This window comes from Condylostylus longicornis, unplaced genomic scaffold (genome assembly GCF_029603195.1).
Source record: "Condylostylus longicornis isolate FDR11 unplaced genomic scaffold, ASM2960319v2 ptg000048l, whole genome shotgun sequence".
In the NCBI taxonomy this organism is placed as follows: domain Eukaryota; kingdom Metazoa; phylum Arthropoda; class Insecta; order Diptera; family Dolichopodidae; genus Condylostylus; species Condylostylus longicornis.
In genome coordinates this window covers 6,295,446-6,314,719 of record NW_026578017.1, presented here as the reverse complement: position 1 = coordinate 6,314,719, position 19,274 = coordinate 6,295,446, and the positions used below count along the sequence as shown (strand labels likewise).

The 19,274-nt window shown below is 25.1% G+C and overlaps 1 protein-coding gene across 1 annotated transcript in view; it reads left to right on the top strand.

Moving 5' to 3' along the window:
- Positions 1-8,040: 8,040 nt before the first annotated feature.
- The window catches only part of LOC129610934 (solute carrier organic anion transporter family member 74D-like), a 30,642-nt gene continuing 19,408 nt past the window's right edge, over positions 8,041-19,274 (top strand). Inside the window, exons 1-3 of the mRNA XM_055523765.1 lie at positions 8,041-8,613; positions 12,588-12,671; positions 12,743-13,144. Coding sequence (XP_055379740.1) covers positions 13,113-13,144 — 32 coding nt within the window. The 5' untranslated portion in view covers positions 8,041-8,613; positions 12,588-12,671; positions 12,743-13,112. The remainder of the gene's footprint in view (positions 8,614-12,587; positions 12,672-12,742; positions 13,145-19,274) is intronic.

Here is a 19,274-nt window from a genome sequence, read left to right as displayed (position 1 = left end):
AAAAATCAGAGATTACTAAATATTATTTTTGACCTAGTTGAAAATATTAATGAAGATAAGAAAATATTCAAGAAAGCGTGGATTCCAGAAAATAATTTTTCATTGAACAATTAAAGGAGACTCCAAGTTCAATGTGCTGGCACAAACCTGTAACTCTTAATTTACATTTTAAACTGATTCTTTTTGTTTTCATTGCCTAAAAATGAAATTTTAAATTTTTCCTTTAAATTCTGTTAAAAAAGTATGAGAATTGTAAGAACACATTAATTTAATATTATGTAGGAAAGATATAAGAAGAAATTTTGCAAGGATAAATAAGACCACCATTAAATAAAACTAAATTAAATCAAGTACAAACTATGAAAAGTTGAAAGTTTATCTTTAAAAGAAAAGCTATCCATCAGAATTAAAGATTTTTCTTATTTTATGGGGATAAATTCTTTGTTCTATTTTGGCGGCCAATAACTGTTCAAAAATACTCAACCAATTAATAAAAAAACAATTAAATTTTAGGTTATCTGATCAATTGTATTTTGACAACTAAAAATAACCATAAGAAACGGTACTATTTTTAAATTGCAGAATATTCATTTATATCGTGTGTATCAGCGAGGTCAATCAACTAATTTACCCTTAGTTACTCCAAAAGAAGCAAAATTAATTGATTGATTGCTTGTTTAATTAATTGAGTTCTCGTATTCAATAGGCTTCATGTTCATAGTTTTTTAACTTATTGATAAATTACAATATACCCGCACTAATGATATTAAATTATAAGTGGAAAAAATAATATTTACAGCTATGTGGACAGATTATTGACCAAATTTTATCGAAACAAGCTAAAGTTTAGCTATTTAGATTTTATTGAGTTACAAAATTTGAAAAACTTTAGATTAAAATGACTATTAAAAAAAGTTTAACTAAATCAGAATTATTGTTAACTTCGAATAAAAATTAAGTCCAAAAGCTTAAAATCATTTAAAAAAAAAGTTAACAATTGGAGCTCGAAGGACCCTTAGAACTTAGTTAAAAATTTTTATTCACTGAAGTCTTACAATATTTTGGTGAATTATAGACTTTAATGCGGTGAATTTGAATATTTTAGTATGAAAAATTTTGAACTAAATCGACTTAGTTGGTTTTATCATATTGATTATCTTAGGACTACCTTTTTCTTTTAACTTGTTACTATTAACTGATTCTATGCTAATATTGAAAATTCTATGCTATTGATTTACGATTGAAATTCCACGCTATTAATTTATATTATAAACTGCGTGCTTGTATGATAATTTAGAAGTAAAAATTTTTAATTCTTATATAGCTTCTATTTTTAAACTATAAATTTACTTTATGGCAACTCTAAGCATAAAATTTCTAGTGAGAGTAAAATTTGTTAAAGTAAAAAACTAAAACCTTTAAAAAAGGATTATTTTTGTGCTACTAGCATCTTAATTTATTATTCTTTATAATCTCTTCATTACACCAGCTATAAAAATAAGAAACAGAATGCTAAACAATAATAAAAAATAATACAAAAACAATTTGCAGACACACACAAAAAAAAATACAAAAAAAAATTTATACAAAATAATAAATTTCTAAAATCCATCTTAAATATTCATTATTCAGGTATCCTTGGTAAAACATATGGCGCTTAATATATTCAATAAGAAAAATTTCTATTATAAATTTTTCCCGAAAATATTCAATTATTTTGTATACCTACACTCTATACACTCTCCCCCTTACCATTTAATAAAATACGCGTTTATTTATAAGAAAATTATTTAGATGAATTTTAAAACTCTTCAGCTTCAGCTCTGCATTATTTTTCATCATCACATATTTAGAATGCTTTTCTACATAAAATTATTTTTTATCAATAATTCGCATTAAATTTTGCGCATCATCTGTTTTTTAAAAAAAGAAAACAATCATAACTTAAATTTTATGATGTCTTTAATATTTTTAAATTCTCCTTCATAATGTTACGCCCGCTTATGCTTTAGAATCTTTTCTTTCTAATAAAATTTTTTTTTTATTAACATTTATTACTTATGTATGTACTTATTATGTACATGTACTCACTTACCTTACTTAGGTATGCGTGGGTATTACAATATTAATTTGTTTTTAAAAATATAGGCTTGCACACATCCATACACTCCATATAATATTTATTATTATTGATTTAAAGTAAATAAAATGAGGCAATATTCTCAATCATATAAAAAGGAAAGTGTATTTATAGTTAAAATATAAAATTTTTAAAATATTCTTGATATGCCAATTTGACATAAAAAAAAAGTCCAATGTCTTTTGTTACAAAGATGTGCGAATTTAAATGAAGAGTTTTTCTTTTTGAAAGATACAAAAATTATATACCATGCCATTTGAAACGATGTAAACGACTACATGTCAATTAAATAAAAGTTACATTTTATGTACACATGCATAAATAGAAAAAATAAAATAGAAATAAAGTAGAGATTTTAAATTCATTATTTTTTTTCCTATCGATATTTCGCCTTATTTATGCAAATTCATTCTGCAGGATTGCTATAACATAAATTGTTAATATGAGTAAATAAGTATGTAAGTATATGCAAATTTGTATGATGCAGGTATACGAGTACAAAAATTTGATATTGGAAGAACATTTTTGACAATGCGGAATTCAATTTTTATTTTTATTGTCAATATTATGACATAAATTGTTATACCACTTTAGCTTATAGGGAATAAAATGTTGAAATTTGAAAATCATTTTATGGAAATTTTTATAGTTTATTTTCGTATTTAAATTAGAGAATCGCATTTTTATTCCGCATTTTGTTTACAGTTTAATACCATTACTATTTTAAAAAGTACTGCTGTATAATAGTTTTATTGAAACTCAAAAAAAAAGGACTCATAGTCTATGCTAATTTTAGAATCATGTGTACACAAATTTTAGTTGAAATCTATGCAGACTATTGTGAAGTTTATCAAATTCACATAAAATTTTTCAACAAAAGCTTAAGCAACCGCAAAAACAAATAAATATGTTAATTATTTTATTTAGAAAAAGCAGACCGTTTAAAATTGTAGGTATGTTATAGATCACATTATTACTTTACTGTTATACAGTTTAATTCTGGTATAGTAATGAAATAGCCAAGCCATATAGTTTAACTTACGAGAGTTTATGAACTTCAATCATACAGAGTAGATGCTTGGCTCTACTTGAGATCTGAGTATTTTTGATAATGTGAGTCATATAGTGTCACCTTGAGAATACTTTACTTGCGAATGGTTTTAACTCTTAATTAGTGCTTAAAAAATGTTATTGTTTGATTTCATATTAAAGAAAAATATTTAAATTCACCCAAAAACGGAAAATTTATAAATCATATATATACGTATGTCTGTCAGACTTTATGATTGAATTTTTAAGAATTAAATTAAAGGGCTAAATTTTGGGTTATAAACACAGAGACTTAAAAAAAATGTCAATATTACTAAAAAAACCCAATATTTTGTTTAATATTTGATTTTTTATATTTGAGTAAAGACCCTTTCTAGGCAGTTTTTTTGATCGTCATGACCTGAATGCTGCGTATAGTGTGCATATTATAATTGGATTATTGCCTCTTAAGACGAACTGTATTTATTTTAAGCGAATACAATCCTTTAATAATTGAACTGAATTATTTGATCAAATAATCTTTAATAAAGTGTCTGTGAATAATTGCGAGGATGGAAATGAGGAAGTTTAAAATATAGAGATTTTATTTAAAATTTCTTTATGATTTATTAAAATTTCATTTGATTTTTAATTACATGCAATATCTTTGAGTCACTTATAGTTGAACACCTCCTTAAATTTCACTATTTCTAAAATCTCTTTTTAAATTAAATAAGATATAAGAATAAGAATAATAAGGATAAGGGGCGGTCGTGCACCTTGCATTCAATTTTTCTCAATTTTATTTATTTCAATAATTAAAAAAGACCTTGTATAGTTTTAATGTCAATTTTAATGACATCAATTAATGGTATCACAAAGCAAACAGTTGATCGAAATTGGGAAATCTTTCAGGCTTGAAATTATTCATCTTGATATTTTGTTATAATTTTTTTTTAATTATGGGTCGTCTGACTTTCCAGTTTTAATGTAATACTTAATTTCTTATCGGAAAACTAAATACAAAGTTCCTCTATTCTTGAATCTATTACAAAAGATACATAATATTTTTCGATTTAATAATATCGTAATTTAATTTAATTAAAGTAGCCTTTAAATGAGCTTTTTGTCAAAATTAAGAAAAAGTAAAAATAAATAAAAAATAAGTAAAAAATTTCAATTACAAAAACAAATATTGTGAAGTCATCCTCAACATATACAAATACATATATTCCATATTACGTAGCTATTATACAAATCAACTAACCAAAACGCCAATCAACTAAATTAGTTTATTTTTATTTATGCGAACACTTTTTAAGTTTGGTTTTCCCTTACATATTTATTTATTTTTTTGAACAATAGTTATAAAAATTATAACGTCAAGTTAATTATAAAGCAAAAAAATCCCCTAGTCTATTGATTAATGAATTTTTATAATATAAACTTTATGTACTTTCGAATTTAAAAATATTTAAATTTTAAGTTTAATATTAATTTCATTTGGCTATAAATAAAATCACTTATGTTTTCATTCTACGTTGGAAAGCAAAAAAATGGTGCGGTTTATAAGAACTACGTCAAAGTTTTTGGGCAAAACTGGTTATACGATTTAGTATTTAGTGATTATTTAGTATGAATTGAAATACTTTCCATAATAAAAGCAGATTTTTAAAATAGAAATGAATGTTCGCTTATGTGTTCTTAACTTTTAAATGAACAATGCAGTTGTCAAATTCATTGTTTGTAAAACAGCACATCTCGGTTTAGTAATTTTATTGTAGGATAGAGCTTGCAAGTTAGATACGGTAGTACTTATAGTTTTAGGTACAAGCAAATGAAAACGATTCATTGAAAAAATTTTCTTATTATCATATAATTTTGCATAAATTTAGGAGAAATATTAAACTATTTGTTCTTGAATAACCGACACCAACATAAAGTTTAAATTTGATTTCTAAGTACACAATTTAGTTCAAGCATATGGGTAAATTTTTGGTCAAAAAATTCACTGTTACTTGTTTACTTTTGCAGAAGTTTAGTAGAACTTACAGTGTCGAACAAATAAAGGACCATAAATTGGCATATTGTAAACTTTAAGAAAATAGCAATACAGAAACTTTTAAGGAATATTTGCCGATTTCAATAAATTACAAGTACATGAATTACATCTGGGTTTTCATGTTGAAGTAAAAGTACTCCGAAAATTAGGGAAAAACCGGTTCGAAGGTTCAATTCGAAAGTCTGACATTTCTTTTTAAATTTTTATTATGTAGTAGTCGTGAAACAACGGACAGATGAATTAATAGGCAAAGTGAAACTAATAGCCATGTTATTTGAAAATATCTTAAAAATAAGAAACAAAAATAAATAAATCTGACCACCAAATAGTTTCTAATAAGCTAGCATACTCGATTTGTAGTGCTGTAATAAAATTTGTAAAAAAATAGATACAATCCAATGTAAGGCATAGAGTATTCCTATATACCTACTTAACAACATTCTTATATTTCCATGTTAACATGTAAATCCATATTATGTACATATGCATACAAGAGTTCATAATGTCAAATATCAATGGTAAGGTAACATTAAACTAGTATTTGGTAAAAGAATTTGCGAAATTTAAATTCAGTGAGTAAAGATGCAAAAACATAAATAATAAACAAAAATAAAATAAAATAACGTTGAAAATAAAATGTTCATTAGCACATTTCCAACAAAAAAACGTTTGTTCCTTTATGTTCTGTCCGTCTATCAATTTTGAAAATTTTTATCAAACTTCTGCATCCTTCGATACTTATTTGACATATTAAAATTAAAAGACATCTTCCGGAATAAATATACGTTATCACTTTTCAAAACTTCTCATTTTTTATGGAATGAAAGTAATCTCTCCATAGGATTTCAGACAATTAAGTAGAGTGTCATGAGACACAGTTAAGTAGACAGTTCAATAGTGCCAATTAATTTTACGCAAAACAGAAGGTTCTGAAACACAATGTCCATATATAACACAATTTATCTAAAGCACACACTTTCTTTAAAAAAATATATTTAAATTTGATAAGCTCCACAATTTATTTTGCCAATTCATGCTGAATAAAATTAAGCCGTCGTTTACTTAAAAAAAAACAGTACTAATTTATTCCAAATTTTTGTTATGTGACGTCCGATTATTTAAAAATAAAGAAGCTTTAAAAAAACAATAATTTTTCAATAAAATAAATTATATAATTAAATATACATACTAGCATATTATAATTTTATAAGTCATGCGTACCTATATGCAAAAAAGCAAATATACATAGATATAAAATATCTATGTATATGGAAAAGCTAATTATCATTATATTGAAAATGCCGATAAACTTTATATTCTATGATGTTTAAGTTTTTCATAATTATGTTATTAACTTGTATACAATTTATATACCGCAATTGAAATTACCTAAATTTGATATACTGCATAGAATTCAGAATATTTTGCAGGTTTATGTGCTGGCGATATATAACAAAAATTGCATTAAGTAAAAATTTATTGTAGATGTTAGAGTTATGCTTTAATTATGGCCCCTAATAATGTTAGAGTTATGTTTTAATTTAGGATAAATTTCAATTTTCAAATAAATTATTGCTATGTATGGAACATATCTACTCAAAGAGCTTACTAAATCTGAAGCTCCAATAATATTTGAAATTAATTTTTAAAGTTATCACCCTACACACATGTACATACGTATTTTAAATAATGAAATATTATTCAAAGTTAGAGATTAAGTAATTAGTTAACATGATATTAAGTTGGCTTAGTTCAATTAAATAAATAAATTTTATAAAGAGCGTGGCTCAATGAAATACTTTGAAATTTAAGTTTTACTTCTTTTAAGACTAGTTCGAAAAAGATCAGTTTATTCCAAACTAGACTATTCTAAATTCTAAAATTTATCCAGAAATTTACTGTTTTTTACAGGCATTCTCTAATTTTTTTCCCTCTAATCTGTAAATGCAAATTAAAAAACAAAAAAGTTTGTTTCAAAATTTTAATTCTCATATTTAAAATTTTGCTGTTTACGCAAAATAATACTAATAGTTCGGTTACTCCCCCACCCAAGAAATTACGCTAGAATTTTTTTGTTCATTTTTTTATATGTACACATATGTATAATAATGTACATAATATATGTACATATGTATGTATATATACTAAATATCATATTTTCATTCTGTTCATCGCTCCAGCAAAAACTACAAAATAAAAAAAAAAAAGATGAAAACAAAATTGCTAAAAGCTTTTTTTTCCAATATCAGGTTTACTTTATGGATAATCTTCAAATTTAAAAACAGTTATTAACGTGATCTATCCGTGTATCTTACTGATATTAACAGAATTAAATAAAAATCTGAAATGTTGCAAAAATAAAATATAAGATTTTATTCGAGACTTTAAAATAATCTTATACTTAAGTATATGTGCTTAGCTCTAGTGTAAAATACTATAAATTTGAAAATTGAATTCTTTTGAGAAAATTTTGTGATACTAGAAATTTAATATGCATAACAGAAATAACAAATATAGTATGTAACGTGTTTGCATAGTGTGTATTAAATTTATAATTGTATTTTATCTCTTAGCACTCTGTATTTATACATTTTGTAAGTGAGTCTTATATGTACCTATACATCACATTATACATGTATGATTCTTTGTGCATTCATAATCATATGTACATATGTTTGACATAAAAAGTTGTTTATGTTCTAGAATGTAAGTGAAAAACTATTGCAATATTGCATGCAGCAAGTTTTTATTTACGAAAAAAATTTTTTTTTTGTATTTTTCAAATTTTTCTATAATTTAGTGTACAAAAATTTAGTGTATAAGTGTGCGCTGTTGAATAAGGTATTTTTTGTGTTTAAATTTGTTGAATAGAAAAATTTTAAATAACTGACCAATTATAGCATTATTTTTTCCCTAAATTAAATTTAAAAATAAATAATTGCAATAATGTACAAATAATAATGTGCCAATATTATATTTAACATACACACATACAAAATACAGGTGTATACCAAATATAAAAGTTTTAAACAAAAGAAAAAGTAAATTCAATACCTTGAAAGAAATTATGTGCCAAAATATTGATACTGTTATTAAAGAAGACCTAAAATAAATTAATAAATACATTCAAAACCAGCTTGAAAATTTTAATTAGCATAATTAACACATATAAATACAACATACATTTATACACATGCAAATGAGTTATAATTAAAAAAACAAAAGTTTTTTATCAAATTTATTGAAAAGAAAAAAATTAATAAATATGAAAATTCCTACTTAATTTTCGGCGCTTATAATAAATATAACAATTTTATATAAAAATGGAAATATTCTCAATATAAAACCGGTCTTACAAGATTGTTATTATATTATTGAAGAGGTAAGAGAAAATCTTAATTAATAATTAATAAGAATAGAATATGTACCTTATGTACCTTAATATATGTAATTTATTATACATTCTATACACACACCTGTTATATGTATAACTACAACTTATAATTCAAAATTAATTTTCATAAATCAATAAAATATTTGACGCAATTATTGTTTAAAATTAAATGCCATTTTTTTATTTTTTTTTTGCAATCTTGAATTTTTTTTATGTTTAAAATTAAAGTTGATCTTATCTTAAGAATTAATGAATTTTTAAAATTTTACCAAATAACTAATTAATTTAGATTTAAAATTCACCAGAAACGTGTTTAATCCTTTGCTATTTAAAAAATTCATAAATAGCATAAGCAAATTCTATTAATTATGCTAAGCTAATAATTAGCATAATTATTATTTTATAGAAAAACATTGAATGCTTAAGACTAATTTATATATGTTTGAGCAGTCACTGCTATTATTTTATCCGAAGCGATCTTTAACGAATATGAAGATGTTATTCGTTCCAAACTGCACAAACAAAAGAGTCACCTGTAATGTTTTCTTACATGCTAAGATTCAAATAAGGTTTTATTTTATCACACCCCGTGGAAGAAGAAGGTTTGCCTTTTGAATTTTGATAATGCACGATTAAAAACAATAAATTCATATCTATGGGCGAAGTAGATCTTTCACTTACTTTCACTTTCAGGTTTTTTAAGGTATTTGTTTTTCCAATAATTTTAACAACTTCTGGAAAGTGAAACTTATATTTATAGATAAAATTTTTATCAATACAAAAAGGACGTATTCTCAAAATCTCTTGTTAAAAGCCTCGTTAATTACTCGTAATATTTATATTTTTAGGAATTAAGATCCTATTGAACCAACCACTTTTATTTTTACTTTTTCATTTCGATATTTATACCGCTGCAAATATAGAAATAGAATAATATCGTACTTCCTAGGGGTGCAATATGAAACGTTTCGATCGCTTTCTTATAACTGCAATGGGAATTATGATAAAGTGGAGGAAGTGGAAAAAAATTTTTCAGTTTACTCAAACATCTTAGACAGTATTGGAATGATTATATTGTATATATAGCACTGTATTGGAATGAGTAGTAAAATATTCTGTTAATTTTCAGAGAATAAAAACAAAAAGTTTAAGTTAATATAAACTTTTGGAAAAATAAACAATTCTTGTGTAAACAATTCTTGTAAAAATTTTAATATATTTGTAGTGTTACTGTTTTATTTTTAACTAAAACACCTGTTTTCAAATTAATTGCTTATAACTTATTGACACCTTTCTTAAACTTCAGCTGTCAAGAGACTTGAGACTCTTCCATTTATGTAAACAATTAATAGTATTCCAAGCCAATTGCTTATATATGCTTTAAATAATAACGTATTGTAAACAATAATTTAATATTTAACCTTCTTTATTTTGCTTCAATATCTCGAAATTGATTAGTGACGCAAAACTGTTCTTCATAAGTTTTTTTTCTTCAAAGGCGTAACTCAAGTTGTGTACACAAATCCTCTTACTTTATTACTTGAAATTGAAAAATGTGGTTGTTCAAAAAATGTACTCTAGATTTGTAAAATTGCACATTTCTCTCTGACAGTTTAGGTCTCGATTTTGAATTAGTATGGCTTTAGGTCTAAGTAATGAAAACGATATAGATTTTACATAAAATTAGATAAAAAGCGGAGTGATAATTTTCGAAAAACTTAAGGCATAAAAAAGGTATATACTTTTCTTATATTTTAGAATTTTGTAGAAGTTTTCAAAGCTTGTATTGGTTCCAATAAAAATGATCGGCCCAAAATTCAAATTTTTCAAATTTCAACGGGTAATATTTTGGAAGGAGAATTAATAAATTAAAAGTTTGTCCATATTATTTTAAAACATTGCTCCCAAAAATTAGTAAAATAACCGGCTTGAGAAAGTAATTAACAAGAGGGACCAATTCGATAGCTTGACCAATACGTTAGCTTGAATTTTTATTTACGATAGAAGCAATATTAGTGCTTTTAGTTAGTAGTTTGTCAAAAAGTTGCATTGTCACGACAAGTTATAACTTTTAGAAATAGGGGATATAAAAATTTTGTAAATGGATAGATAGCTTAAAACTAATAGGCACATTTTTCAAAATTTTCATAAAATGTCCCAAAAAATATGCATTTTTAGTAGGCGTAAAACAAGTTAAAAAGAAAGTGAAACAGCTGTCAGTTTTAATAATAGTATCATAAATGGATAGGGGTATTGCACTATTCCTTAAACTGTTGTAAAAAACTTATTTTAAATTGTTTTCTGAAAATTATATTTTATTATATTTGCGGCATATTATGCAAAACGACATTATCTCAGGTTTCAAAGTTAGTGAATTTATATGTAAGCGGAAGTAGTATGACCTATTAAGTTTTTGACCTTTATATTTGAATTATTTCGTACATCCGATAGTTATAAACTAAAATTTTAAGCTCGAATTTATCATATTAATACATTTAGATCGATACGGTTACGTATGTAGTATAATTTATTTTTTGGTTCACGGCCACACATTATTTTTAAAAGCTCACTAAGTTATGACAAAAAATTTGTTTAAAAAAATTTTTTGAACGTGATTTTTCGTTGATTTTTATAAATACCATTTACTATTTTTAAAACGAAATTTTTAGTATCTACTACTCCGCTATGCAATAAAATTTTATGATTTCAATTACTAATCAAAAATTGCTTTGTTTTTAAATTAATTATTAGGTATACAAATGCATATATTTATAGATAGATTTAAGGGCATGATAGTTGAAAAATAATTTGAGAGCCGGACAAAATATATTTTTTGAAAGTCTAATTTGTAAGTCCGATGTAGTTGAAAATACAAATAACAATTAAGAGGTCTTGATATTAAGGTTTTCACTATTTACTACATACGTTAACCTCGGTTAACGTTTTAAACTCGGGTTTTTAAACTCGGGTTTTTAAACTCGGGTTTTTTGAATTCTCGCAAGATATGTACATGTGTATGTGGGTATATTTCGCTGACTTCAATTGTGTAGATATATGCGGTATAACTGCAGAACTACTAACGCTATAGTAGCAAGTTCTGTATTTAAAAACACTCTACATCATTAATTTTGCTTTTGTTGAAATATCGAAATATATTAAATCATTGCATACATTTAGGATAAGATATTTGAAAGAAGCGTTAAAACACTGATCGAAAAATTTGAAAAAGCTGGGAGTTTCCGAAAATGAAACGATGAATATTTCAGTTTTATGAATTTCGCTTTTTTGAAATATTTCTACCGAATCCAACTATTTATTAATGTCTAAAAATTCCTAATATTACAAGTTCTATAACTAACCGTCTAGAAGAAAAAATAATGATAATTCAACGGTTAATTTTAAAAGAGGGAGATTAACATGTCAACCGTAACGATGTTAAATTTATGTAGTATTTTTAAGTATGCATAAATTTTTCTATATTCGAAATACTCAGTATATGGGTATCGGACTTGGAGATTTTTGTGCATGTAAATTAATATTGATTGTGAAAACCGTAGGCCTTGTAACATTGCAGTATAGTAAGAAAGTTAACGAAATGGCAGTATGACACACTTGTACATTACAAAAAAAAGAATATCATGAGCTTTCAAGTGAGTTAATTCTACTTTCAACTTTTTCCGAGTTATAAAGAATTTCGAAGCCTCATATTTCAAAGCACTTTGTTCATTAATTCTGCGCTATGATAGTACCGGTAGTCACATGTATATTCGAATATATATAAATGCATCTATGGAATGAACAATTACTTTGCCCATTATTTTTAACAATTATATTCTGTAATCCCTGCGAACTTACTACATTGTTCTGTACATTCTGTTAACTTTACATTATTGTTGAAATTTTGCAAATTATTCAAAAGTATGCGTTCTTCAACTATTTTAATTATTTTGTTTAATTTTTAGGCTTAATGGATCATTAACAGAAGCATCCACCAATTTTATCTAATAACTCGAATGACCATCACCAAATTGAATACAACTTATATGGTAAGTTTTAATTTCTGAAAATGTTGATTAAATTTTTATATTATTTATTTCTTTTTTTTTCTTGCTTAAAGAAATCACGTCCATTTATAAATGACCAATTAATTTTATTATACAAATATAATCTACAACAACGTTTTTGATTTACAAAAGAAATTACAAATTAGTAGAAGATTTGGTGTTATGTGTGACAAGAAATTACTTCATATGTAAAATTTTATTGCACTTTGTGCAATATTTACAATATACATGCAATAACATTGCAGAACACAAAAGGAAATTCAACACCGAATAAGCTTTATGTAAACTTTAAAATAATATAGAGAAAAATCATCATCACAAATTAGAGAATTTAATTAAGAAAATACAGTCTTCGAAATCACTGTGATAAAAAATTATTGTATAGAATTTTATAGGTAGACTGAACAACTAAAAAACAACAAAATGAAGCTCCTGAAACAGCTATTTGCAAAACCGTATGTATCTATTATTTCATACACATTTTCCACATTATTATTATATTATTTTGTTTATTTATATATATATAAGAATTTACTAATATCTTTATACCTATATGTTATAAATTTAGGTATATAAATATGTATACCATAATAATTGTAAATAAGTATATTATTATCACAGCTTTATTTAATTAACGCTCAAAATTTGATTCAATTTAAAAAGTTTTCATAATAAATCTAAATTTTTATTTGGTCTGACAAAATAGAAAACGTTTTCTAAAAATTATTTTCGCCGTCACACTCCATGTAATATTTATGTTAAAATTAAATTATATTATTTTATATAATTCGCCATTTTATGGCGACTTTCCGTACTACATTCGAATTCACGTTATTTTAATAAGTTACTGTATACATAAATGGTTACATAATTGTAAAAATGTTTAAAATAGGATTATAATATAAAGTTGGAAGATAAAGGACGGCTATAATAGGTAAAGCTAATATATAGAAATTTTTGAAATACCAGTTCAGTATACTTCAGACAGATTTATGGAAACAAGTTCAATCATCCTCGAAGACGATATTGGGATACTAGTGAAATATGATCCTTCTTTAATAACTTCTTCAAAAATCATTTTGCTAAAATTTTTCTTATTATTTTTTACCCTTTTTTGATGTTTTCTAATATTTCACCCAAAAAAGTCAAATTGTGATGATTTTAATTAAACTAGCAGTAATCTAATGCCAATAATTAATTAAGTTTTCTAAATTCTGATTCGTTGTCAAAAGTGATACTATAGCCTTCTTGAGTTTGCGGAAATTCGAAATAACATTGAGAAACAAAAGTAAGATTTTCATATTTTTTTCTGTTTTAAATAATACGGGCGATAAAAACTGATAAATTTTTGTGGGTCGTTGAACACGAAATTTCACTTTCATTATAATTTATATTATTTCATCCATCATTTATGGCGATTATATTTAGGTATTAAATCAATATTCTAACAAATTTACAAACCATTTCTAAAATATATTTTTAATAAAAACAGTTTATCAGCTACTACTATAGCGTTAATATTTTAAACAATTCTAAGTGCACATGCTCATGAGATTTTAACATTAAACTAAATCTAAAAGCGAGTGTTGATTCAATTGAAAGCACAAATCTTTTATTTTATTGTTCATTAGTTTGTTAGCTTTTGCTTTTCATACTTTTTATTTAATATTTATTTATTTGTATATTTCATTGTTTGTTGAACTTGCCTTTCATATCTAGAAGTATGTAGAATATATTGTTACTTTTTTTATATAAGTAGTAAATAGACACATACATACATACATACATATACATTATTTTTATTAGAGTGAATGTTTAATTTTTTGAATGACATTTGAAAATATAAGTAAGTTAGTAAAAAAATATTTGATATTAAATGTAATTAAAGCTTTAATGTTTTTATCAGAAGAGTTTCACTAAAATGTGTCTAATAGTTCGATATTATTATTGTTCAAATTTGACAAAAATGTCATAAAAAACGCATACCGAGCAAAATATTCCAAAATTATGTTAAAAGGTGTGTAAAGTGTATTTATTATAACAATGGAATTGTGTACTAATGGTTTTGAATTCTGAACTTACTGGTGCTTCCAGTGAAATAATAAATCTATAATATTTAAAATTCAAGTCGATTCAACTACAGTTAATGACAGAACCAGCAGAAAATTGAATATTTTGGGGCCTTCAATCAAAAATCAATTTTCAAAATTGCAATAACCCATAATCTTATACTATAATATTTATTACAAAACAATAATTATAAAAGTATAGGTAAAAGCGAATTAAGATTTCATTTGATTTCGTATAATAGAATACCTTCAGGAAAGTTTTATATTCTTCCATGTAACTTTCTTAGAATTTTTTGTTTTAATGATAAAATCTCACATCAGAACTTCTAACATAAATAAGCAATTAATACTCTTTACTGCACTTGAAGTTGTCTTAAACAACCTGTAGAACGAGAAGACATGCTGACTTCCAATCACTACATAAAATTGAAGTCTTCATGTATACATATAACATATAGTACATATATGTATTTGCAAATATATTCCGAGAAACTGCAAGAGCCATTGCTTTCCGCAAATCTTAAAACATGTGTATGAAATCAGTATTATTAAACGATAGTGAATCATAGTTGGTATAGAAAAATAATATGTAAGAGTTGCTAGTGTTCATCAATGATTGCAATAGATCATAATCCGTCCTAGACCTTGCATAATCTGACTTAAAAGAATAATGAACAAGAACTATGTGTAATAACGAAGCAAGAACCAATAAACGGCCACAGATAAAAAAAAATCTGATGTGGTCAGCACATAACCGACCGCATTGTATATTGTCTAGTTAAGTAAAAGTGTTACGGAATATTATAAAAATGTCTTTTAAATACTTCTTTCCAATTTTTAGGATAGTAGTAAGCTTATAGTTAACATACCTAGAAAAATGTAAATTTGGCTCTTAGTAGAGTTTCGCTTCGTGCTACCCGAATTCCCTGAAATGCTCGCCAGTTAACCAGAACTCGAATATTAAATTTCATGAAATTCCATCAATTCGTTCCGTACCTATAGTGGAAAATGTAAAGTACGAAAGACCGACGGACCGACAGGTTGCTAAAACTAGTTTACTTACACTTCCCTACTATGGGAAATAGTTTACTTACACTTCCCTACTATGGGAAATAGTTTACTTACACTTCCCTACTTGTTGCCATCACGTAACCTACCTATTGTTTACACAATACGGTCGGTAACAATGAGAATAGTAAAGTAAGCCAGCAATTTACGAGCACAAATGGCTACATTGTTTTTAGCATTCAATAATGACTGCATTAATAGCACTCTGAAAGGGAATAAGACATTACATAATTTTATTTTAGACCTACCATGCATGTATGTCTAATAGCTTCTTTAATGAATTGAGGATGTTTAGATATGTTATATAACATTATTCTCCCTCTAAAATTTTTCATCCCTGATTATTGTATATTATAATTGTTTTAAAGTAGGAACTAGTTTGCTATTACGTATTATAAAAATCTGTTGTCAGAGATCAATAATCTTGCTAGGTAATAATTTAATTGTATAACTAAAATTTAAATTTGTGTTTCATTAGAATATGTGAAGCGGTTGTATGTATGTATGAGTCGTGAAATTTTGAAAAATATTTCAATTATTGTATTATCATTTTTCTGGCTGCTCTTCTTTTCTCTTTTTTACATTTGCGACTTTTTTTTTCTGTAAATTGCCGTTTCTTATTATGTAGGTAAAATTTAAAGGAATAGCATCATAGCTTTTTATTATATTATTTTTGTTATAAGGAGACGTAAGTATGTATGTATAATAAAATGTTCTGTGCATGCAATGTGTGTATATACCGTCATGTTATTATTCATATTGTCCAGATAAATTGTATATATATATATATATCTACATAGAATGTAATCATAAGTGTGTATATACACATAGGTACATGAAAATATGAACTTGAGTACAGATTAGTTATAATTTACTTAAATTAGAATTTATTTAAAGAATATTGTATTGTTCATTTTCTTTTAGATACCTCGGATTAAGACGAATTTGAACTAAAAACTTGAGTTAGTTTTGAAATAGCTTTGATTGTAGAACTGTCGGTTAGAGTGTAAATATTTTCATATTTCTATACTTTTTTATTTTCTTTCCTCCGCTATAATTATAATGTTATAAATAACGGTTAAGGTTTGGAATATTTTAAACCCACACATACTTTTACACATCGCATATTTATTGGAATGGTTCTTACTTAGTTTTATTTAAAATTGATTAGTGATTTTAAGTAAAATTAGACTATTTATTTAGTTAAGCAAATAAATAAAAAAATTTTGTAAATTTAGAAGAATAATTGTAGTAAAAAAGTAAAAAAATAATTTTCTAAAGTGCTAAAATAATTTTTTTTAAGAAAATCGTTATAATATTAAATAAATAAAATAAAAAATCAATTTATATAAGTATTATGTTGATAGATTGAACAAAAAAATAATAAAATTTTTAAATTAATAAAGTGTTAACATGAGTTTTATTAGAATACTTACACGGATAAACTCATTTTATATGTATTTAAACTAATTCTTGTGAATTAAATTGTATTAATTTAAGTATAACAAGAAAAAATTGTGTGAAAATTTAATTTAAAAAAATTGAATTACTTAATTTTACTCATAAACAAATTTACTTTTATACTGTTATACCGTATAGGTAATATGTAGTTTCAATGAATGAGATGGTTGAGATTGTGTGTAAATGCAATGTGAATATATTACAGAGGTGCTTTCCTTTGACACAACTGAATTTCTTATTATATTATTATTTATTATATGAAATTGACAAACTTTTTATATGATATTTTGACGTCATTCAGCAACACTCATTATGCGATTATATAAAATGAAAATTATGCTGAAAATATAAAATTATAATAAAATTATGCTATAATTGCAAAATTGAAGACAAACTAAAATAGTTAAATATAAAAATGTAAAATAAAAGTAATTATTTCTTCAATCTAGTAAACTAATATTTTCGAAACTGAAAATAACAAATTTTAATAATTAAAGTGTGTGTAGTTAAGTTAAATGCGATGTATAGAATATCCTTAAATAAAATATTATCAAATTACAAAAAGGAGGCCTTAACAATTTTAAAATTCACTTTTCTACTCTACTTTGGGTTTGTAACGTTATATATATTTTGTGGAGACATATTACAACGCCTATATTTTTATATGAACGGATTAAGTGGTTTAAAATTTTTTTTATTCTTCAGTTTTATTTTAATATTGCATACTTATTGGCGATGATTTATTTCCATTTTCTATAATAAAACATGTAAATATGTATGCATTTAAATTAATATATTTTTACCGACCGAAATTGGATGTAATAAGCGAGGTGATGTGATGGCAACAAATTTTACATATGGAGTTTTGGGTAGGAACGCACTTCTCCATAGAAGAGAAGCGTAAATAAACTTAATAATTTTTAGAAAGGTGTCGGTCTGTTGGTTTGTGTGTGCACGCGTGTATCTCAAGTTTGGCTGAACCAATTTCGATGAAATTTTATTGTAAGTCTATTTAAACTATGGCACGGATTTTAAAGAAAATATTCAACAGATTTACTTAAAATTTCATATACAAGCTTCATTCGATCATACGCGAAACGTCCTAATTTTTGGAAGAAATCAGGTGTCCGCAACTGGACGTTTAATACGGGCCAAATATACATTTTTGCGTATATAACGAAAAATAATCAACTGATTTCATTGTTGATTATTTTTAAAATAGTGTTAAAACAATGAATCTATAAATTTTTTGAAAGATCAGGGATCGGAAACTGATCTGGGGGCCGATTTTACATTCTTACAATATCTACGAACAGACTGACGGAACTTTTTTATGAATCTGGAATACTTTTACTAATCTAGACAATATACATATATTGCGGTCGGTTATGTGCTAACCACATCAGATTTTTTTTTCTTTTTTTTACTTTTTAACTTTATTTTTCACGATAGATTGGTTTCTTAGAAAAGTGTATGTAAATATCAGTGCATATAATTTATAACTACCGTACTAAAATATTTTATTTATTGATTTTAATTTTTGAGGACTTTTATTTTCTTTTGTATAAGGTAACTATAAGGGTATTTAAGGCATTTCAGGTTAAAATTTAGAGTATAACCGTCTACTATTTTCAGTTAAACAAAAACCTGCCCTATTATTTACGTTCTTAATGCACCTACATCAATTATTTCGAATGGTTTAGTAAAAAGAAAATGAAATAATTATTTATATATATATTTCTTTTTATACACATTGACCTTAATATACTTATAATGCATACAGTAGAAACATAACAATATAGCCACAAATTTATACATAGGTAAACCATGTGCTTTGTCTTATTTAAGCGCTAATGTTCGATTTAAAATTAATTAGTTGGAAAAACTTAGTGAAATTTGTTTCTTTTAGTTCATTTAATGGACTTTCGCACATGGCATGAAAATCGACGCAATACTGGAAAATCTTAAAGAAAGCAAAAAAATTTTT